The sequence below is a fragment of the Larimichthys crocea genome, chromosome III, assembly GCF_000972845.2.
Source record: "Larimichthys crocea isolate SSNF chromosome III, L_crocea_2.0, whole genome shotgun sequence".
Lineage (NCBI taxonomy): Eukaryota > Metazoa > Chordata > Actinopteri > Sciaenidae > Larimichthys > Larimichthys crocea.
Window position 1 is genome coordinate 47,427,475 of NC_040013.1, and position 23,104 is coordinate 47,450,578.

Sequence of the window (23,104 nt, forward strand, 5' to 3'; positions counted from 1 at the left end):
TGATAAACCTCTAATATTTTCTGATAAATCTGTGAATTGCCCCTCACCATTTCTTTGGTGCCTTCAAACTGCCTTCTATCTCGCTTTATACTTATAATGAGGAAACGCAAAGAATCTGAGAACAAAATATGCCGTTTCTCTCTGGTCTCATGCAGACTACAATCAGTTTATTATGTAATATCACCTTTTTACACTAAAAGACGATGACCATATTGAAAAGCTGTATGTTTTGTTACAGAGAAATCTGTGTATATAGTATAATCTGTGTTTCTGAGCAGCTTAATCATTTGTATGTTTTAATTTTTATCTGATGCTTAGCCATGACCAACTGAGTAGTTTATTTTTCTAAATCTTTATTAAATAATCAAAGGTAGAGGCTACAGTCCTCGCTGCAGCTGGCCCTGGTTCGAATCCCACATCGGACGGCCATTTACTGCGTGTCATTCCCCCTCTTTCTGCCCCCCACTGCCTGTCTATCTTCAGCTGTACTATCAATAAAGGCATTAAAAAAAGGACAAAATAAAAAAAAATAGAAGATTAACAAAGTGGTGAATTCAAACCAAGACATGTCTGTGTACTGGTTGTTGGATGACGGACAATTGGCAGACCTGTTTAGACCAGTAGCCTAATTTATTCTGTCTCTGAGGGCACTGTGAATGTTAAAACTTTTGTCAGCTCTAAATTTAAACTTTTACAGAGGCAGTGCAAAATAAGCCAAGCCCTGCTTGTATATTTTCCCTCACAGATTAACATCAAGGCCTAAGATGGCCGTCAGTGCAGTGTTTTAAGAGCAAACACCGGGAGAGAGTTTGTGGGCTGAAAGGAACATTTCAGACTAATTAATAATAGTGCCAAAGAATGAACAAAAAACAAAAGAAAGTGTCTTTAATGGTCAAGTACTGAGAAGTCACAACAAAGCCCCAAAAACTTGGATGTATTTAAAGGGATTATATGCAGAACACATGGCTGTTAAACCAGAAATGGCTAAAACATGTGCAGCCCACTGCTGTCACATCAGTGTTTGTGAATTTGGCTACAAACCTAATGAAGTGAAGTGTGACTAATAAGACTGTGGCTTCTTCAGATATCAATGTATTTGACTTAATTTAAAGAACAACAGTGTCATAACATCAGTCAGCACATGGTTTCTGTTAGAGCTTCTGGCTTGGAGATCATCCGTGAAAGACATGCAAGTAGCTCCTGGAAACACGTGACTGCGAACAGCCACATTTTCCTGCTGATGACTTACACAGAATATGTTGCTGGAATTCAGGTACAGCTAAAGTTAGATAATTAGGCTGAAATATTTTAATGTTGCTGTAGCTGTGTGCCAAGCTCCCAAAGCTATTTTGAAGTTGTTGACTTGGCACTTCACTAAATTCTTTTTTTTTTTTTTTTTTTTTTTTTTTTTTTTTTTTTTTTTTTTTTTTTTTTTCTTTTTTTTGATCCCTCTGGGTCAATTTAATCGGCTCTTGTTGACCAAAAAGGGGAATGAAAGTGGCTTCAGCACTTGATAAATGATTTACAAAATCCCTCATTCATTCCTCCTCAGGTATAAAATTTGTTTTTCAAGTGTCTGTTCCTACTGCAAAATACTGCAATCTGTTAAATGAAAATGTAGGAAAACGTATGTCTGATCAGTCGCTCCATCTATAGACTGATTTTTATCTATTTTTAAATACCAAAAGGAAAACGCTAAGCTCTAATAGTGTTTGCGTGTGACCTTTTTTATTTCCACATCCTGTGATTAAATGTATGCAAGTCGGTGAAATTTAGTTAGTGTTGTGATGCATTTCATCTTCAGGTAGCATATTGTCACAAATTTGTATTGGACTGTGTTGTGTTAAAATATATTGTGTATATTATAATTTTATCTCATCTCTTTTATTTATTCTATTAAGAAGAGAGGTAGGTTATGCTCTTGAAGCAGAGAATTTCTGAAGGAAATTTTGGAGTCGAGTGCTAACAGTGTTGGTGGAGCTCAATCCACTTGGGAAGGTTTCAGGATATCACTTCATCTACAAAAAATGTGCCATTTGTTTTGTGCAAACTGTTGATTTGTGCAGGGATGATTGTAGAATAAGACTTGGAAATGTCACATCTCCTATTCAGCAACAAATGATAACCTGTTAGTAGTTTTTACAGCCGTAAAAAGAGCTATTCTTTAGTGTGGTGCCCCACAATGCTGGCTGTCTAACTGTCGTGTAATCCCTGTCAAGTTGACAATGTAACAGCTGTTGATAACTGGAGCAGACTCCTGGGCTCTCAGTGTCACTGTTGGCTCCCTGTCACTGGAGCATGACCCTTTCAGTTGTCCCGTGTTGATGAGGTCATTGCTCAGCTGTTCGGGGTCTCCGCAGTGCCAGCGTGCTGCCTGTCACTCCTCTGTGTGTGTGTGTGCACGTGTGTGTGTGTGTGTGTGCGCGTGTGTGCGCTCAGTATCTCGTGCCAGGGACACTCGTCAAAACCATACAGCACAAGACCATGACTGTGCTGCCTCACAGAGATTATACCAGACCAAAAACAGGACGTGTTTATTTCAGGGCAGCATAGCACAGGAGAAAACAAAACCTGGCCTTTGGTCAAGACATGCACAAAATTGAAGGTTAAGAGCCTTATTTACCCACAATCTGGCATGTAAACACCAAAATAAATGTTGATTAGTAATGTATTAGCTTTATTATGCTGCAACTTCTGTTTTCTTTCCATCATTCTCTTGGTTGATTGTTTTGTTTTCTATAAAATGTCAGAAAGCTGTTAACAATGCCCATCTTTATCACAGTTTCAGTTAAAGCTGTACTGGGAATAGACTTGAATGCAAATATACTGATGCTGAAACAAGTGCTAAAGAAGTCAGAATAGTCTCAATGAAATTGACTCTTTTTCTTGTTTAATTGTTTCGTTTAAATCTGAAAACAGTAAAAAACAAACAAACAAAAAACTTTATACTTATTCCTCACTTTTTAGAAGCCGGAGTCAAGCTCTTTGGCATTTTGATGTAGTTTATTTACTGGAAACAGAGGTTGTAATAATATGTTGTGAAACCAACATGTTCAAACTTCAGTTGGTTTATCAATAACTTTCCAAATTTGGTGGATTTTCTGCTTTTTCTGATCTTTTAGATTTGGAAAAAATCTGCAGTTTGAGGGCTTTACTTCTGGGAAATTGTGATGAATATTCTTCACTATATTCAAGTCATTGATAAAAAAATATATAAAAGAATAAGCTACTTGCAGCCTTACTTGAACTACATTTTGAGATTAGTTCTGAAAAGTAAAGGTCAGCTATAGCACATGGAAGTGGTGTACACTGCAACACTTAACCAAAGTATAGACCAGGGTATAAATATGTGACATGTACATCAACTAAGCTAGTCGTTTCAGCAACAGGCTGTCATTGTCATAAGTTCACCTCCCATGCACTGAATAACTGAACTCTTATTTTGATAGGGAAGCACTGGGCTCAGAGCCTCACAGGATTGGAGGAGGCAGCTGTCCAATAGTGCGCCAGAGCAGTGCTGTGCTTAGTTTACACCAATAGTGGAACATTTCTTCCCCTTATGGAGAGAGGATTGTGAAAGAGTGCACACAGAGTAAGGAGAAACAGCCTGATCTCAGTACAGTTGTCCTCTAACCCAGCCAGCAGAGAGAAGGAGTGAAGAAGGGGGGGAAAAAAGTAAAAATGGAGAGAGTGTTGTTGGTCTGAGGTGAGTGAAGCTTGAGCAACAAGGTGGTGAGGTTTTAGCAGCAAGCTTAGCCTTGTAATTCTCTCCTATGTTTTAGCTGAATGGAAGGGATTGACGGGAGTTGTTGCTGGAGCTGGGTGGACTGGAAAGGAAGAGCAGGGCTGTTTATTTCAAGCCTGTGTTTGCTTTAGTCGGTGAGAGTTCCAGGCATACCAAGAACAAGACGCTGTATTTAGCCAACACAGTCTGAGTGGAGTCTCCTGATGGCCTGGATAGCAGACTGGCTCTATAGACTTGGACCTGTCTGACAGGGTGCATTTTCAGCTGGATGTGTGGAGTTTGGACTTTAATTTAAGCAGCTTTAATTGATCAATACAGATTGTATGAACTTATTATGGTAGCTTGTTTTTCTCTGTCTTCAAACAATGTGTAATAGTGTATGGTTAAATTGTGTCAATTCAAATGTTGTCGTGAGGGATGGAGTTTGGACTAGAAAATATTGACATTGTTTTTTCTGTCTCCCTGACCCCTCTGGCTCTTCTCTTTGTAAATAGCAGCCTGTTTGTTACAAGCTTTGCACTTATACATTTTTGTTTCCTCAAACCTCATCAGGATAGATTATACGAGGAAACCCAACATTTGTTTTTATTTTGTACTAGGTTTACTCCGCCATTTGTTATTTTGTTTTGAACTGACTTAAAACACCCCTTGCCAGATTGATTATCACTCTCGCTGGGAGGTGAGAAACTTTAGACCAGTCTGTACTTGCACTGTCAAATTATGGCGATTGTCAGCGGCCGAGGAAATACTTCATGCTTTACCTAACAGCCAAGCTGTTTCTGGGACTTCATAAGAGTCACTTTGGGGAACAAATGCATCGTTTTTAAATTCAAGTTACCTTTGACCTTTACAAAAGCAATACAATCAGAATTCATAGCTAATATTATGTTTATGTGCTCTATTTCAGAAAAAGGACAAAGATGCCCAAGCACAGAAGACGAGAAGGACTCTGTGGCCCCCTACTATGTTGAAACACCCTATGGTTATCAGCTAGACCTGGACTTTCTCAAATATGTCGATGACATTGAGAGGGGCAACACAATTAAGAAGCTGAGTATCCAGAGGAAGCCCAAAGTGGCCAAACCCTTGTCGGTGCCTCGGGGCAGCACTGGCGGGGGGAGCACTCAGGCTGAATGGACCTCCACAGACTCCCTGTCCTCGTCCAACAGCGATGACAAGCAGTCCCCAGTCTTCTTCAACTCCAGGCCCCAGGTCGCTGCACCACTAACCCCCACCCTCTCTAGAGCATCCTGTGAAGTCCCCCTGCAACAATCCTACTTAAGTGTCACAGAGCAGAAACAGCTCCTGCCACCTCCTTCTCCCAGGTTTGCTGCTCGTCACAACCCCCAAGTGGAGAGGACCCTCATGGAAACACGTCTTCGGCTCGAACAGGAGCGGCTGCTCATGCAGCCACACAGTGAGCCTCCAATGCCTCGCCGCCGTCTTGCCAGCTTCGGTGGCATGGGCTCCAGCAGCTCTCTGTCCTCTTATTCAGGCTCCATGGCCCCAAGCCAGATCTCTCCCAGCACCCATCAGCCTCTTCTCATCAACGGTCACCTCCCCAATGGAGAATATAACCCCTACTACCCGCCATCCTTGGGCAATTCCATCCGACACAGCCCCATGAGCTCAGGCATGGCCACACCTGTGACAAATGTCAGCCCATTGCACCTTCAGCAAATTCGGGAGCAGATGGTTGTAGCCCTCAAGAAGCTGAAAGAGCTAGAGGAGCAGGTGAAAACCATTCCTATCTTACAGGTTAAGATTGCTGTTCTTCAGGAAGAGAAAAGACAGTTGGCTGCTCAGTCCAAAAATCAAGTTCCTGGTGGCTTCCGCAAGCGCTCCTACAGTGTAGGCAGTGCTGACCAAATGGAGAACCCATGCCCCATTCAAAAGGAAACAGAGCTGCACATCATGGAGCCTGAAGCCCAGGAACAGAGCGCTCAGCGGCTGGAGGAGTTCAGACGTCTGGCTGCTGAGGTCCAAGCTCTGGAGAAGACCACCCAGGACAATAATATAACGGAAATTCAGCCTCATAAGCTTGTGCAAAACCAGGCCCACCAAAAGTCCATTGGCATAGTTACTGATGAAAACATGAACAACCTTTCTGTCACCCAGAGGAAGGTGACAAGTGAACACTGTTTCCGGAATGCAGGAGTATCAACGGAGCGGCAGGAAATGCGCAGCACTGCGGTTGGCGTGACCGAGGCCATGCTGGGCATGACCACTGAAGCCGAGAAAGAGATTGAGCTGCAACAGCAGACCATCGAAGCACTGAAGGAGAAGATCTACCGCTTGGAGGTGCATCTGAAAGAGACTACTCACGAACTAGAGATGGGAAAGCTAAAACTGGAGCTCCAAGCGGCTGGTGGGTCAAACAAGAAAAAGGCAGACAAAGGTTTGATGGCCAGGCCTGAAATGTACAATGCCTCTGTGGAGGCCAAAGTCCTTATGCGCAGCCAGGGAGTGGGTGACCATTTGGAATTCAGCCATGTTAAACATCCACCAAATCACACTATAGGAGTATCCTGTCATCCCAGTGTGCAGAGTGTTGCCACAGGCCCAGAGATCCCTATGGACCGGTGGGTGGTGCATGAGCGAGTAGAGGTAAATGACCAGTGCGTAGGGAGGTGGGTGGAGACATGTCACCAGCAGGTAGGCATGGAGCTGAATGTTTGTGAGGTGGGAATTAACACAGAGGAATCAGTAGACAGCTTGGCTCTTTGCAAACCCATGAAAGAGTTGACCAAAGAGTCTAGATCAGTTGGCTGTGGAGATTGTTCAGTGGATGTGATCGTTAGTCCTATCAAGACACTTGTGTCACGAGGCACTGACCCAGATTTTGTCAGTAAAGTAGACTCTGGTATCATGGCTTGTCCTGAGTCAGCAACTCAGGAAACCAATACTGAGATAGAGGTTGCAAACAAATCCACCAACACAAAAACAGCTGTCCTGACTGATTCCTTCACTGATATGGCGTTGGTCACATGTGACAAGCAGACCAACACGGCTGTGACTGAAACAAGGACGGTTGCCGCTGGGGAAGGACTTGTCAAAGATATTCACGCAACAGCAAAGATGCGTTCGATTGCTGTTGGGACCACCACAGATGTGGAGTCATTCCTTGGCAAATCAAGCACTACTAAAACCAAAGAATGTGGGGTGGGACCAGTTAGCATTCATGAGAACTTCTTGGTTGGCTTAAAAACCAGGAACATAGCATGCGGCCCTTCCCAGCCAACTGAATCTGTCACAAGCAGCAGCAAAGAGACTGTTGCGGTTGAGACTGAAGCTGCACCATTGCAAGCTCAGGCCCAGGGGGGTGCCGGACTGGACCATTACATCGAGAGAGTGCAGAAGCTTCTGCAGGAGCAACAAATGCTGCTAGCAGAGAACTATACCGAGCTTGCAGAAGCTTTTGGCCAGCCCCAGACCCAGTTTGGATCCATAAACAGTCAGCTTGTCAGCACGCTCTCGTCCATCAACTCGGTCATGAAGTACGGAAGCACTGAGGACATCCTCAATCTGCAGTCGGACTCTGTGAACTTAAACAAAGGTAAGATACTTACAACATCCAGCACTGAAGATGCTAATGGTCAAACACTTGCAAGTGTTGCAAAAACAAACAGTTCTTGTGATAACTGACTGAAAGTCATGCCATCAGTCTAGTCAGAAGTGATTAAAGCATATTTTCAATAACAGATGACAGAAAATGTGCACACATACACAGTATCTTGGAAATTGTTTCCCTTTTTCTCTTCCAGTTTATTGCACAATAGATTAAACTCACTGGATATGTCTGTCTCTTATTACAAATGAACATTTAAGAGATACGGTAAGCTAAGATACAATAAGAATTAAAATACAAATTAAATGTTGTGGAGTTGTTATATTTCAGGACACTGTCGTTGGAGCCAGAGGAATTACTTCCACCTAAGCTACACTCTTTCCAGTCTCTTTAGAAAAAAAAAGTACCTCTTTAGAGTTTTAAAGAGTTGCAACAGTTAAAGTTTTCCCTGTGGTGTCCCTGCATATTTAACAATTTACAAAATGACATTATTTACAGAGAATTGGGGGAACAAGAGGTTGAGGTTGTTGTGTTCACACACTGTTTAAAGAGAATCCTGATAGGATCGGACAGGCCAAAGCTATCTCTGACCCTGAAAAATGTGGCAGGGGCTATGGACATGAACCAACAATGAGCTCACTTCTTTTTGGGAACCAGCAACGTTGCACCAATGGGCCACTTGTTGCTTTTGTGGGCCGCCCTGCCTTCACTAACACCTCACTGTTGATGCTGATTCATGGCTCCTTCTGAGTTACATAACATGCATTCATGCTGGCTGGCACATGAATGCAGGGTGATTGTCTGAGTTGTGTGCAAGCTTGTTTCTGGTCAATTGCTGGCCTCTTTTGGAATGTGAAATTACTAACCAGACGTAATTCCTGTTGTCGTGTAACTAAAGTCAGTATACTTACAGCCTTGAACACAATAAACTAAGTGGAAACTAAAATAAAGTGTCTGTTAAGACCTCGATTGCAGTAGTTGAATTTTGGTACAAGGAGTTTAAAAAAAAAAGATCACTTGAGGCTGTTTTGTGTCAGTTAAACAAAAGTACTATTAAGTAAGTAGTATTTTTAAGTGGTTTATAGTTGTGAGGTAGTTGAATGTACGTAGTGGATTTTTTGGAAATTTACTCCTTACCAAATTGCATCATGGTAAAGTTGTTGCATGCATTTCTGATATTCATATTCTCTCCACATCTCACATATTTCACCATAAAAAATGTACAAAACTGACCTACCCCCCCATCTTAATACTGCAATCCTGCCAAGAGCTGCCAGTGTGAAATTGCATTCATACATCTGCTCTCATCTTGGCCATATATTGACATAAATCTCAGTTTTTCTTACCAACATGCTGGCTGACATTGAGGTTGTAATGTGGATGATTTTTTTTTTCAGGTGAGAAGATCCTAAAACATTAGCATAACTCGTCAATATTTTATTTATACCAAGATATGTTTTAGCCCGTTGTATTCTCAAACTTTAAGGGCTTTAGGATTTGTCTTATGCCTTATTTTTTATATATTCATGGTTACATAAGAAACATTTAAAGTTAAACTCCTGTTTCCTGTCTTGCTGAACATGATGTTTTCAAGGTGTTCAGCCTGCAGTTTCAAACACTACAGAGTCCTCCTCATTTTTAACATTTTCTGTACAACCACCACCACAGAAACTCAAACGCATGGTATCTTCATAATTGTATTAAATTTTCATTACGCACTGCTACTTGTAGACACTGACTTAGTTCTGTTTCTCCTCCTTTTTAGAGAGCAGTCAGCTGCTCTGCAGCCAGTCGTTGTCTGTTTGGACAGAGCGTTCACAGATGGAGAAGACTTCATCAGGCCAGAGTCCTGCAGATAAACCTGCACAGCAGCAGCAGATGAGCGCAGTGGAGCAGAAGAGCCGTATGGACCTGCAGATGTCTACAGCGCTTCATGGTACGGCTGCTTTCACAATTTTGTCTCTGGAATGGATGTCCATTAAGGATCCGGCTGTGTGAAAACATGACTGCTAAAAAAGAAAAGATGTTCTGAGGATGATCAAGTCAGTTAAAAAGTGACGTCTGTCAGGTTTAGGTCACCGGTAAATCTTTTCTGATCCATTTCAAGTTGCAGCTTGAAAAGTGTTGAGTAACTAGCGCCATAAAGAAAACCTAATTTGAGAAGCTACTGACTGGAAACTGCAGTTAAGTTAAAGCTCAAAATTGAGTCATTGCAGTCTCAAGTACTGGGATAATTCACAATATGACTAAGAGGTGAAAGTGCTGAATGTCAGCTTTAATTTGGTGATGTTTACATCCACAAAAGATGAAGAACTGTCAGAACTGCAGCACTTTTTATATAGTTTACATAAGTTATTATTTATTTGCTATTTGGTTTCAGGTTCCTGATAGTTAATGACTATCTGACATATCTGACCCACAAGCATTTAGAGTGAAGCACACTTATTGATTTGCAGCCTTCCATCTTGCAAACAACCAATATATTCAACACCACTGACATCAGGCAAAATACATTTTTATTCTACCTAGAATACGTTCAGCAGAGTTTCAAACTTATTGTCTCATGAATTGTAATCACATCACGAACAAATTAATACAGATATAATGAAGTTACAGAAGTATGATCAGTGAGAGGAAACATGCTGGTGCCAAACCTGCACTGCAACCATTTCTTCTTCTCTGGAGGGATTTTCTTTTTTTTTTTTTTTTTTTTTTTTTTTTTTTTTTTTTGCCTTCGGTTTGTCCTCAGCAAGTGAAACACATTATCAGTGTGATGGCGATCAAATGACTGATGTTTTTATAGCCAATTTTTTGGCCATTAGAAACCACTTGTCTCACCGTGCTATCGTAAAATGGCTCATTGTTAGATTTTTAAATCTAGTGTGCTGGTTTGCAGAGCCAAAGAGAAGGATAGACACTGACCAAGCTGGAGATCACAATATGTTTGTGTATAATTCTGATGTTTTTGCAAAAAGGCAGAGGTACTTATCTGACTAGATCACAAGACTATAGCTGGTATGCTAAGTGCACAAAATTGGTTCATCTTTTTAAGTGAAAAAGTTACATTATTACAATTGATTTTGAAATGACAGAACATTTTAATGGCTAATTATATTATATCTAGGACTTAAAATATAGCTGCTAAAAGAAGCCATTGTCCTTCATACAGTATGTAAACCAGGCAACAGACAAACAAGGCCTCAAACATCATCATCGGCCATGATTCTACCTGACAAGCAGCTCGTGCTCCCACCTGTCAAAACACAGGAAACATGCTAGATGACTCTGTTGCTACTGAGCGTGCGCATGCCAGTGTATACATATGCAACTGAAATACATGTTGATACACAAACGCACACTCTCCCACACACATTCACTCACTCTCAGCTGTCCCCCGGAGAAGCGAAAGAGGCCCCTCCACGAGGGCAAGTCTTGGCAGATGTGCTGGTATTTTGGTTTTGGAGGCCTGTATTTAAAATGAGTGAGATACTTCAGGGTTTGAGGAAACTTCCCGCATCTCACTGATAGGTTACTTTGGAAAGAACACGAGATGGACACTTAAAGGCTTCTTTCCTATCTAGCAAAGTTCTCGATCATGTCAGAGCCCTTAAATGTGGTGGATTGTAACTGAGTAGATTTACTCAAATATTGTTTAAATTCAAGGTACTTCTACCCTTCTTCTCCACTACATCTCAGAGGCAAATATTGTACTTTGTGCTACTCCACTAGATTTGTCTGACAGCTTCAGTTACAAGCTCCTTCCTAATCTAAATAAATATATATAAATATAAATATAAATATAAATAAATAAATAAATAAATACATAAATAAATACATAAATAAATACATAAATAAATACATAAATAAATAAATAAATAAATAAATGATATATGATGCATTGCTCCAGTTTGAACTACACAACAGTGTAAATGTGAGTTAAGATTAGATGAACTCAAGCATCTACAGCAGTAAAATGCAACATACACATTAATGCAGCAGGAATAATAATTCAAAAACATCAGATCGAATAACACTGGCGTAGTAGTAGTAGTAGTAGTAGTAGTAGTAGTAGTAGTAGTAGTAGTAGTAGTAGTAGTAGTAGTAGTAGTAGTAGTAGTAGTAGTAGTTTCCAGTATTCTGCAGTGTATATACAGTTTGTCTTTTAGATAAATTTTACATCTAGGATTTCATTAAATCAGCAGCTTTTTAAAAAAGCATCATCATCTTCAACTTTTAGATGTTAATGCTTCTATAAATTCTGTATGAATGTCACTTTTAATCACGTTTTTATTGTCATGTGTTCATTTCCCTCCCCTTTAGGCCAGCCGTGCAGTCAGAGCACCCTGAAATCCATCATGAAGAAGAAAGATGGCCGAGCAGACTCCAACGGCACCAAGAAGAACCTGCAGTTTGTTGGGGTGAATGGAGGGTGAGTGAGAAATTATATTCAGAAGCTCTCCTGTTTGAACTTGTATTTAATCGCCGTCATAAATATTTCAGTAGATTATCTTTTACTGAAGTGGGCTTGTTAGCACCCACATGTTGCGCATGAGTCTTTAAGTTTACTGTGCTTTTATCGCCCCCTTGTGGCCCCAGGTATGAGACTACATCAAGTGACGACTCTAGCTCAGAGGACAGCAGCTCCTCTGGGTCGGATGAAGAGGAAGACGACGAGGAGAAGGAGGACAGAGGAGAGGAAGAATACAAGAACGTGGAGGGGAAGAGCACCAGAGAGGAGTTCCAGCCTGAAGGAGCCGAGGACGTGGATAAGAAAGATGAAGAGGAAAGTTCAGAGAAGCAGGAGATGAGAGAGAGGTGGGTTAAAGAAAATCACTATGAAATGTACTGTTTTCACTGTTCTAACTCTTTGTGAATAATATGTCATATGAGAGACAGATCCTAAAGCAACTTCTCTTAGTTCATGTGAAGTTTGAGAATACACACATTAGGTTGATATATGTAGTCTGGTACTGTTTAGGATTAGTATGCACCCGGGAAGATGAATGTTTTTTGGTTTTAGTCATACTTTGCTTTGTTTTCTTGCAAGAAATTAAAACATGTGTATAGACACCAGAGCTCTTTTACTTGTGTTACATTTTCTATCCTTGGTGCAACAGTTGGCATTTGATTTCAGTTTAATTTAATTTAATTTAATAATGGAACAGAATAAAACTTTTGTCTATTGTCCAAGCTGGAAATGTATCTTCAGTCTCACTTTGGATATAGTATATCAATATCAATAAGTAGCTGAATAATAATGAGAAATACGTGATTTTAGCATTTATATTTACCTGTTATTTTTCTGTTCTTGTTCTTGGGACATTTGTTTACCTGCATTAATGTGGGATGTAATAATTTGACATTTTGTAATATGTAACAGCAAATGAGATGGGAAGTATTTCAAAATAATAACTTTTGATCCCTCCAAAGATATGAGCTAAGTGAAAAGATGCTGGCTGCGTGCAACGTTCTCAAAACTCACCTCAGTGACATGAAGGCTGTGAGCAGTAAAGATGTGGTGAGTGAGTTTTTGTTGTCTTGTCATACTTGGTTATGCATAATACTGTAATCTAACGTGTTTTTATGCTGTATGAAGTTGGAGAACGTTTACAGACATCCAGCATAGAGAGAACTAATGAGTCCCCCTCCTGCCTCCTCAGAGAGCTTGTCTCAACACGGTGCAGCACGAGTGGTTCTGTGTGTCCAGCCAGAAGGCGGCGGTGGCAGCCATGGTGGAGGACTACCTGGGAGCCTTTGGGGCTGTCTCACCGGCAGTGCTGCGCCACATCGTCAACATGGCCGATGGCAACGGCAACACGGCGCTGCACTACAGCGTGTCGCACTCCAACTTTCAGGTGGTGAAGAAGCTGCTGAATGCAGGTGAGAGTCAGCAGGACAATACTCTAAATATTAAAAGCATCTGTGTTTGACAGAATTTGACTTTCTGTTGGTGTCCACTCTTTCTAAAATGTTCAATTTTTTTTGCTCTGCTTGCTGCCTCATCAAACCACCACTGATTTTCATTCTCTCCGGCATCCTGTGTTCAGATATCAGGTTACTACAGAAAGCCAACAGTATTTCTACTTACTTAAAGGCATGTTACCGCACTGATCTTTTCTCTTCTTTTCTGTCTTCAGAAAGCACCACTTCCTCTTCACTGTAGTAAACTGTGCCACTGTAAATAGTAGCATATCTCTTAAGATGTTGTAGACAAAAATATAGTCCTTATAACTCGACAGCTCCAGGAATTCTTGAAGATTTAAAGTAAAGATTTAATATTTGGGAGACAATATAGAGGGCGATTCAAAATATTTTCATGGAACCTTTATTTGAGTAACAGCTCTGAATACCACCTCCACCACAGCCATGCGGCGATCTCTCTGAAGGCTCAATAGACTGTGATGAGGTCCTGGCCACTCACAGCTCTAAAAGCCTTTTGTCTCCTCAGCCTTTTGTGTCCTTGTGCCCTGTGACAGCACCATCCACCACCCCCCTGTCCCCATTGTAGCCTTTGTCCTCACACCGCCCCAGTTCCTTAGACCTCTCCTCCCCTCAGTCGCAGGGCAGCCACCCTCATACCCGCCTCATTCCCATCAACACTCTGATGTCTTGTCTCCTTGAAAGGCTTCAGGTCCGAAAAGACTGCCTGCAGAAAGTGTAAAGGATGAGTTCTTTTCAGACAAAGCATGACGGTCCCAGGACTTTTGTCAAGGAGAAAAAGTGACACAAGTCGTTGTACATTAGTGTGTTGGTGACTGACAGGCAGCGACGGTAACAAGTCAATCACAGACGGAGTCATCAAATGCAAGGGTTTGATTCCCATGAGAAGACCACCCATGTTGAAAAAGTATTCCCTAGAGCTACTGCGGAGCATTAAACATGGTGTGTGTGTGTGTGTGTGTGTGTGTGTGTGTGTGTGTGTGTGTGTGTGTGTGTGTGTGTGTGTGTGTGTGTGTGTGTGTGTGTGTGTGTGTGTGGGTGTGTGTGTGTGTGTGTGTGTGTGTGGGTGTGTGTGTGTGTGTGTGTGTGTGTGGGTGTGTGTGTGTGTGTGTGTGTGTGTGGGTGTGTGTGTGTGTGTGTGTGTGTGTGGGTGTGTGTGTGTGTGTGTGTGTGTGTGGGTGTGTGTGTGTGTGTGTGTGTGTGTGTGTGTGTGTGTGTGTGTGTGTGTGTGTGTGTGTGTGTGTGTGTGTGTGTGTGTGTGTGTGTGTGTGTCAGATGTGTGTAACGTAAACCAGCAGAACAAGGCGGGATACACACCCATCATGTTGGCCGCGCTAGCCGCAGTGGAGACGCCCAAGGACATGTGTATTGTGGAGGAGCTGTTCAGCAAGGGCGACGTCAACGCTCGAGCCAGCCAGGTCAGTGAGTGGAGGTCAGAGGTCAGAAGGCAGCCGCAGGGCACCATCAGCCACCACACGTGTTTTAGGTTTCAGCAGCAAGCAGGGAAATGAAGGTTGTGATGACAAAATAAAGACCGACTTTTTGTTTATACAGTAAGCAGAATAAAGTAACGAGACACAAATCAAGTGTGCTTGACACAGGTACAGGCAGTATATAAGGGTAGTTATACAACTTTTCTTCTTCTTGTATGTTACCTAAAACCTTTTGATGCACAGGAGTTTCAGTTAAAGTCTTCACTGCAAAAGATTTCATTAGAAATGAAATGATCACATATACCTTTTTAAACTGTAGTTGGAAAAATTGTTCTTTGGTGACACCAAGTGGTAAAGAAAGGTACCTATTTGGTTTTTTGGGACTGTGTTGTGTGTACTTGCTCATATTTGTAGTAGTAGACAGGGGAGAGGATGATAATCTCAGTGTGCATTGGGGAACCTCTCACTGCTGGAAACCATAATTTGTGATTTGCTCTCTAACAGTGTGAACGAGAACATCAAACCTCACTGTGTTTCTGTCCCTGTTACAGGCTGGTCAGACGGGGCTGATGCTGGCGGTCAGTCACGGCAGGATGGACATGGTTCGGGCCTTGCTGGGTCACGGGGCTGATGTCAACATCCAGGACGACGAGGGCTCCACAGCGCTGATGTGCGCAAGCGAACATGGACATGTTGAGATCGTCAAACTGCTGCTGGCTCAACCCGGCTGTGATGCCACGCTGAGTGACAGCGTGAGTAACACATGAAGGGGTGTGAGGGGTGGAATGTTATGTAACTAATTACATTTCCTGAAGTACTGCATGCTGCTTTATACTTCTACAGTACACTACTACATTTCAAAGGGAAATATTTTACTTTTAATTTAGTTACTTTGCCATTTTATTTGGGTGTCTGACTTCTGATATCAGTCTTCCAGGCATAACCGTGCATTTCAGTATTCAAGGAGCTGTGTCTTTAACTTTGTTGTCTTCTTTCCTTCCCTTCAGGATGAGAGTAATGCCCTGTCCATCGCTCTGGAAGCAGGACACAAGGACATTGCAGTGTTGCTTTATGCACATGTCAACTTCTCCAAAGCCCAATCACCGGTACAGCCTCATCACTCCCTCTGTTTAAACCATCCTGTTCTTCTCATTTCATGTCCATTTACATGGTAAATTAACCCTTTGTGCATGTTTTATGTATGTCTGCTCTCAGGGGACACCTCGACTTAGCAGAAAGATGTCACCAAGTCCAACGCGGAGAGGCATGTTTGATTAGAGGCCCCACCTCTCCCTTCACACCCTGCGCTGCTATTGGTTCACGCTGACGCCTTACCCACAGCTGGATGAGGGACATCCCAAGCACCGACCAACCAACCAATGAAATTTCTGGAAATATTTTTTATTTATGTGCACACAGGAGCCCAAAGTGCCCTTTGAATATGAATGTAACCAGTCCGTCACATTCTGGCTGAAATGTTTCAAATAATCAGCATACCAACATGGACACAAATTCAACTACTAAATGCCATTTCTGTTCCTTCTTTTCTTCCATTTTTTTTCTTTTTTAAATTAGATTTTTTATTTCTACAGCTCAATGTTGATCATTCAGGAGCACCAAAATATTTTCATTTGTGAATATTTTTTTTTTCTTGCATAAGAGTAGATGGAGAATAATCTACCCACATGTTAGAGGAAATATTTCCTGTATATATTGCTCGCCTCGCCACCCCACTCTCACATACGTTCTCTACAGTACATGTACAACCCATGTGGATGAATGCATCAATGAATAGACGTGAACTAGACTGGAGAAATTGTACCTTTTATACAAATCATTTGTATCTATTTAAAAATAAGAATCACAGTATTTTGAATACTTCCTGTTCCTACTATAACAACCCGTAAAGTTATGTATTTATCAAAGTATAGTTTTTAATGCAGATAAATGTATTTCATTGTACATACACTCATTAGAGTTTAGTTATTCTCCCTTTGTCTTTTTTTCTTTTTGTCTCACGTGTAATATAAGCTGTCTGTCCTCCTTGTACTCATCAAGGTACTGACTTTCATCCTCACATGAGAATTGAAGTGCCTGCCATATAACAATAAACATCAATTAAAGAATACAGATGTCTGACAGTGGCTTGTGTTCTTAAGCACCCACAAAGCTTAGGTAGGTAAATATTACATTTCAATATTGCATCTTTAGGTTTTATGTTGACTGCTGCTTTCTAAATGGTTCTCTGTACCAGTTTAGCAGAAGAACAGAAGCTATTACAAACATTTTCTTCACTCAGAAGAGGAAAAAAGAAAGCGAAAAAATCAAAATCACATTTTCTTTCTGCCACAAAGACCTTCCTCACAGCTTGAGACAGATTCATCCAGGAAAAATCTAAACACAGGAATGAACTCTCTCACAGACAATAGCATTTTGAGTGCTTGACTGTAGTAAAGCTGAATATATTTTCTTTTCTCTATGGCAGCTGTACTATAGCCAGTGTTTGGTATGTCTGTGCTGGGCTTCTGTAGAAATAGTGTGGTGCAACATCTCAGACTAACCCGCTTCCTGTGTAGATATAAAAGGGTCATTCTATGGAAGATAGGATAAATAGAGTTATCAGACTATATCAACAGATTGGATCTTCTCTATGAATGTTTTTATTTGCGTTTACTGAATGAGTTTCTGGTGGTCAGAAATCTGACAGTTGAATCAGCTGGTTTACTGGAGCCAACTGTTTTCTGACTGGATGACTTCCTAAGAGATGGAAATAAGAACACAAGTAAAACAAGTGAGTAGATGTATACAAAAGGAATACATGAAAATACAATGACACAGGACTCTCACACACACAACACTGCCCCCTGCAGACCCAGTAGGTGAATTTCGAGGCCTGAAACAAACCTATGCAGAGGTGTGTGGGTACTGCTTGATACAGCTCCTGTCCTGGAGAGTGTGTGTTTATAATTCATCCCTGTTCTGTAAAGACACAAGAAACAAGATGATGGTGACAAAGCATGAGTGCTCAGTGACTCTGTGACAGCAAGAACTTTTCTTTTAAGACCAGTCAAGAACAGAACTGTAATGTTGTGACCATTAACCTTATTGGCAAAATCTTATTTAGGTTAATTCTATAGGTTGTTGATGGATATAATACACTACACTAGTGTCTCACAATTTAGCACAAACAGTGAAAGTGATTTTATGACCTGGCTGCTACTGGGTCAGAGGTCTGCAGCTCATTCAGCTGGTCGTTCTTTGTGGTGGAGTTGGTGAGTGTGGGCATGTCCATGACCACCAGCACCTTCTGCATCAGCTGCCTCCATTGGAGGTCCACCTCAGAGTCCTTCTCAGTAGCTGCCTCCTGCAGGAACAAGGTTTTTACAAGGAAATGTGTCTTAGATGCTGAAACATTGGTTGATAAATATCAGTATTCATGTTGCTATGCAATATTGCTCATGTATATTGTTCAGTGCATTATTTGCCTACTTAGTTAAAGTGTAAACTATATTTTTTTTGCCATGATGATGCATAAGTTTCCTCTCAGTTATATAAGATTGACAAAGATCAATATGTACCCAATTATGTGTTACTTCTACTTCTTCTATTAACTTGAGCAAGGCTGAATTCGCTTTCTGGAGGGTGTATTAGAGTGTATGTTAATTCATGACTGCAGAGGGTCGACCTTGTTTGCTCACATACACTGATTAACCAGAATAACTGTCTCACTGATAAAAATGTTAATGTTTATGGATGTTTATGGAAAAACTACTGGCCCAATATAATGAAACTCAGTGGAAGGGTGTAGCATAGGCCAAGGAAGAATCCATTCAAATTCTGAATGGATCATGAATCACGGGGTGGATGCACATATAATATTTCATTTTTCTTAACATTGCAAGATCAGGCCAGTTGTAATGCAGACATATAGTGGTTGCCCTTGCAGATCTGCACATCAGAGAAGTCTGGATTATAAGTCTTGGAGGAGGTCTGAGCTTTGCCAAGCACTCCCAGTTGTTTATTAGTTACAACTTTTTGACCAGTAAATAATTTTCTTTTTAGGCTGTTTTACCGTCATGGCTTGTTTGAGAGTGATGGCTACTTCCTGCATGTTACTCTTCATCCTGCTATTCCTCCTCCTCTCCTCCTGTAGCTCCACCTCCAGCCGTCTCACCTCAGCTCTGGTTTTACTACACTGCTCAGACAATGCGGCCCGGCCCTGTCTGAAAACACAACACAAAACTTTTAACATACTTGTGTGCATGTCACTCAACTCAAGTTAAACAATAGCACTTTAAAAACTTTTTAGTAGTAGTAGTAGTCTGGTTATGTTTCAGTGTCAACTTCTGGATATTTTAATGGGCTGCTCTTTCAGTTAAGGCCAATTGGTCCCTGTAGTCAAGAGCATGTTTCAGTGTTTCTGCATGCTTTAGACCCTTGTTTGTTGTTCAGTGTAATTAATTGGTATTAATTAATAATTACTACGTTTTATATTTTAGTTTAGATGTGTCTGATTAGCTTTCTATGTGGACCCTCAAAAGTCAGCTAATGTCAGTCAGATTGTGTAGGTGAACACTAATTTTCAGTTAATTCATATGATTTTAGCTTAAAATATAAGCTGACAAACTAAAATGTTTTTCCGGAAACATTGTGAATTCTGTGTAAGGAATAATAAAATGTTCTTGTTACTTGCTCCTAACACTAAAATGAATGTGAACCTGGATACAGAGAGTAGAGACAGAGTAAACTTTGACCTGAGTGCCTCCATCTCGGTCAGGACTCTTGTGTTTTCAGCCTGAAGCTGCCTGCATTCTTGGCTACAGTCTTTCAGCTCTGCCTGCAGCTGCTGACACTTTTCTGTAAGCTGCTCCACCACCTGAAAATGGCAGTTTAGGAAAAGCTCAGAAACATAAATATTCATTATTTGTAGGCCAGGAATAATAGCAGCAAAGTACAGAAAAATTGACAAATGTATTATCCAGGAAGTCTTTCTCTGACCTTCTTGCGGATGCAGCTCTGGTGAGACATCTCACTGAGCATTTGCTCCAGGATGTCCACATCCACACTAAGCTGGCTCTTACGGTCCCGCAGGGCAGAGTTCTGCCCCATCAGGCCCTGTGCCTGCTCTGACAGTTGGCTGAACTGAGCCTTAACCTCCATGTTCTCCTGAAGGGCCAACCTGATCGTCTCTGGGACCTTCTGGTCCACCAGGTGCTGCACCTGTGCAGCCATAGCCGCCACATGGCTCTCCATCTCCTTCTCCAACCTTTTGGCAAGGTACAGGAGAGAAGAGAGTGAAATAGGTGAACCTGGGCACACAGGGGTAAATAATAGTATAGCATAGTATATTTTTCTTAAATCATTTGCTTATTTTTCATGAGGCTTTTATCCTTCAATTAAGAACTTTAACCAAATCCAAATGTCTTTTTCTCAACCTCTTCTGCTCCAGCAGTGCTTTCATCTCCAGGCTATGGACATCAGCTTTGTGTTTCTCCTTCTGACTGGTCAGCTGCTTCTCCAGAGACTCCATGTTGGACATCATCTCCTCTTTCTGCTTCTGAAACTCCTCCAGACCAGCAAGCTTCACCACTTGGAGGGGAGGAGAGGGGGAGGGGGGCGTAAACTTCACGTGTTAGGATAGCACTGAGTGACATAAATTAATTTATTAATTTACAACAGCCTGAAAGATGTGACAGTGCCATAATTAGTATCATACTAAAACATCTCTTTGATACTGGTATTATTTCTTTAATTAAATAACTAAGTCTCAGTTTTGTATTGAAAAACGTCAAACCATGAGGTTACCAGAAGTTTACCATCTCAAAAACATTTCATGGGACCTTCAACATGCTACCATAAGAGTTTAACTCTACACTGGATAATTCCACAGAGATATTAAGTCTCACCAAGTGTCATATTTTCTGCGGCGACTTCATCAATCCGGTCTTGAAGCTCTTGTCTCAGTTGACTGTGCTGCAGCTGCAGGGCATCTTTATCCTTATCTGCAGCCTTCTGTTGACTCTCCAGACGCTCTTTCAGCTCATCCACCTCCTCTTCCTTTTCCAGGACGGAGCGTTTCAGATACTCAACAATGTCCTTCTTCTCCTTTTCCAGTGCACTGTACTGAGAATTTAAGTCATTCTTCTGCCTCTCTACTTGATCATATTTCAGCTGATATCTGGAGGAGAAAGTGCATCATGCAGGTTAAAGTTAAAATCTGTATTGATTCTTGTAGCACATAGTGTATGTACCACAGAGGGATGTGCATCTTCTTCTGTATTTCTGGATGTCATGGCATAGTTGCATGCTGTATTATGGTGAAAGTACACATGCTCCATTACTTGTAAAAGTCCTGTATTCAAAAAGATGTATTATCAGCTAAATGTATTGTGTCTTAAAGTATTAAAAGTAAAAGAGCTCATAATGCAGAAACATGGTTGTGTAATATTATCTATCATACTACTGGATTATGAATTTCAGTTTCTATTGTTATGCTGCTCGGTAGTTTAGGTTAAGTCCAAAATACAACATTTCAGCAGGATAAAATGGAAATAACGTAGCTATTCAAGTGAAGTACAAGTATATTTACCACTACATTTACCAATTGTACTAAAGTACTTGACTTCATGTATTTCGTTACTACTTCATTCCTGCTTATGTGTTATGACTCAGTGTCTGCAATATTTGTGCAGCTAACCTTGACTTAAAGAAGCCAACAGAGCTTTTTCACAGCAGGGTCAACGCAGGTGTTTCCAATTATACTAATTAAGGCTCCGTTCCATTTATTGCAGCAGGGCCTTTCCAGTGAACCAACACATTGACCAACACGCACCACAGCAGCACCCTGACTGCTTGACCTGAATGGAACGGAACCTTAATTAGTATTTATTAGTATTATTAGTATTAATATTACTATATTACGTATATAATTATAATATTTCATGTCAAAATGTGTGCTGTGAAAAATCATACAGCACTACGGAATTGCAAATGGCGTACAAGTTGCACTGAAGTAATTTGTGAATTTATGTCTGAAAAACAAGAATAACAAAGTTATCTACGAAGCGTTTGCTCGCGCAAATAAACATATTATCCCATCATACTTAAACTGACTTCCCTAAATACACAACCGTGTAATGCTAACGTTACAATAGCCTCACCTCTCCAGCTGCTCGTCCAAATATCGTATTTGAGTCAGGTATAAATCCTTGTCTTTCTCGTCATGGGAGCTTTTATTGGCAGGAGTCGCTGAAGTGTCCTTTTTCGATGTTTTCTTGTCCTCCTTTTGTTTGTCGCCAGTTTTCTTATCCTTCTTTTTTGGCATCGTGTCAGAGAAAGTTCAGCTAAAAGTCTGGTTAAGCTGAGTAGACGTGGGTAAAACTAAACTTTGCTGTTGCTAGGCAATGCTGCGTTCAGGGACTCCTCGGTTTTCTTCTTCACACTGAACAACAAATGTTACAATGCGGATCGGGCATTCGTGCTTTCATCTGTCTTTTTACTTATATAGGCCCGAGCAATTATGTATTACAGTTAGAGTGTTTAACCTAACGTTTAATCTGTTTTTAGACAATACTTTTAGGGTGATTAATGTGTTCGGGTTAATATAATTATGCAAAATCTGACAGTTGTGAAGCCATCATCACATTTATAACTATTTCTATCCAAAATGAAAAACGGTGACGAGAATTTATGAAGTAAAAACAATAAAAGCTAAGAAATAATATAAAATAACATACCAACAAACACACAAACAATCTAATTTTTCATAGGCTCATCAACTCAGTGGGTCTCTTGCATAGTGTGAGCCAGTATGGCAAGACACAAATGTTTGCATGATATGACACGTGTTTACATAGAAATATTTAGGGCCCGAGCACGGCACGCTGGGCGAGGCCCTGTTGGACGTGCAAAAATGGCTCGACAGCGCCACCTACAAGTATGTTTTCGGAGGGGCCCCTCGCCACGGTTTCATCCACGTGGAGAGAGGGCTGGCTCAATTCGTGGCTGCGGACTAAAGTACTACTAGGAAATGCCACTAGTAGCTGCCGGTATCTGAGGCAGCTGCCACGGACCTGCCACGGCAGTTGCTGGTGTTATGGGCATCTGTTTTCGTCGTCAGAGTCGTCAGAGTTGTATTCGCCTCGTTGGTAATAGCTAGTTGGTATTACGTGAGTTCTGCATTAATTTGCGAGGTTTTAATTAATCTCTCAACTGCTGCCTGTGGTGTGTGTGTGTGTGTGTCTGTGTGTGTTTGTGTGTGCCAAGGCAGTTGCTGCTCTTATGGGCATTTGTTTTTATTTTATAAAACAGTCATTGTTGTATTAGATTACATTTCATAACATTTCTTTTACGTGAGTTCCGCATTAGCTGACCTGCCGCTGTGTGTGTGTGTGTGTGTGTGTGTGTGTGTGTGTGTGT

At 41.2% G+C, this 23,104-nt stretch overlaps 2 protein-coding genes across 2 annotated transcripts in view; one reads left to right on the forward strand and one right to left on the reverse strand.

The window, feature by feature from the left end:
• The window catches only part of kank1a (KN motif and ankyrin repeat domains 1a), a 56,239-nt gene extending 39,462 nt beyond the window's left edge, over positions 1-16,777 (forward strand). The window contains exons 3-12 of the mRNA XM_019263536.2: positions 4,653-7,301; positions 9,079-9,249; positions 11,634-11,742; positions 11,910-12,128; positions 12,744-12,831; positions 12,974-13,193; positions 14,529-14,671; positions 15,238-15,438; positions 15,694-15,792; positions 15,902-16,777. Coding sequence (XP_019119081.1) covers positions 4,653-7,301; positions 9,079-9,249; positions 11,634-11,742; positions 11,910-12,128; positions 12,744-12,831; positions 12,974-13,193; positions 14,529-14,671; positions 15,238-15,438; positions 15,694-15,792; positions 15,902-15,964 — 3,962 coding nt within the window. The 3' untranslated portion in view covers positions 15,965-16,777. The remainder of the gene's footprint in view (positions 1-4,652; positions 7,302-9,078; positions 9,250-11,633; positions 11,743-11,909; positions 12,129-12,743; positions 12,832-12,973; positions 13,194-14,528; positions 14,672-15,237; positions 15,439-15,693; positions 15,793-15,901) is intronic.
• A 553-nt stretch (positions 16,778-17,330) lies between these two features.
• On the reverse strand, positions 17,331-22,100 carry cfap157 (cilia and flagella associated protein 157). The gene is made up of 9 exons (XM_027277518.1): positions 21,847-22,100; positions 20,593-20,864; positions 20,122-20,275; positions 19,685-19,952; positions 19,441-19,562; positions 18,759-18,909; positions 17,896-18,050; positions 17,591-17,665; positions 17,331-17,443 (listed from the first exon to the last, which is right to left on the reverse strand). Exons 1-9 carry the CDS (start codon positions 22,008-22,010, stop codon positions 17,347-17,349), a joined length of 1,458 nt encoding a protein of 485 aa, XP_027133319.1. The 5' UTR covers positions 22,011-22,100; the 3' UTR covers positions 17,331-17,346.
• Between the last annotated feature and the right edge of the window lie 1,004 nt (positions 22,101-23,104).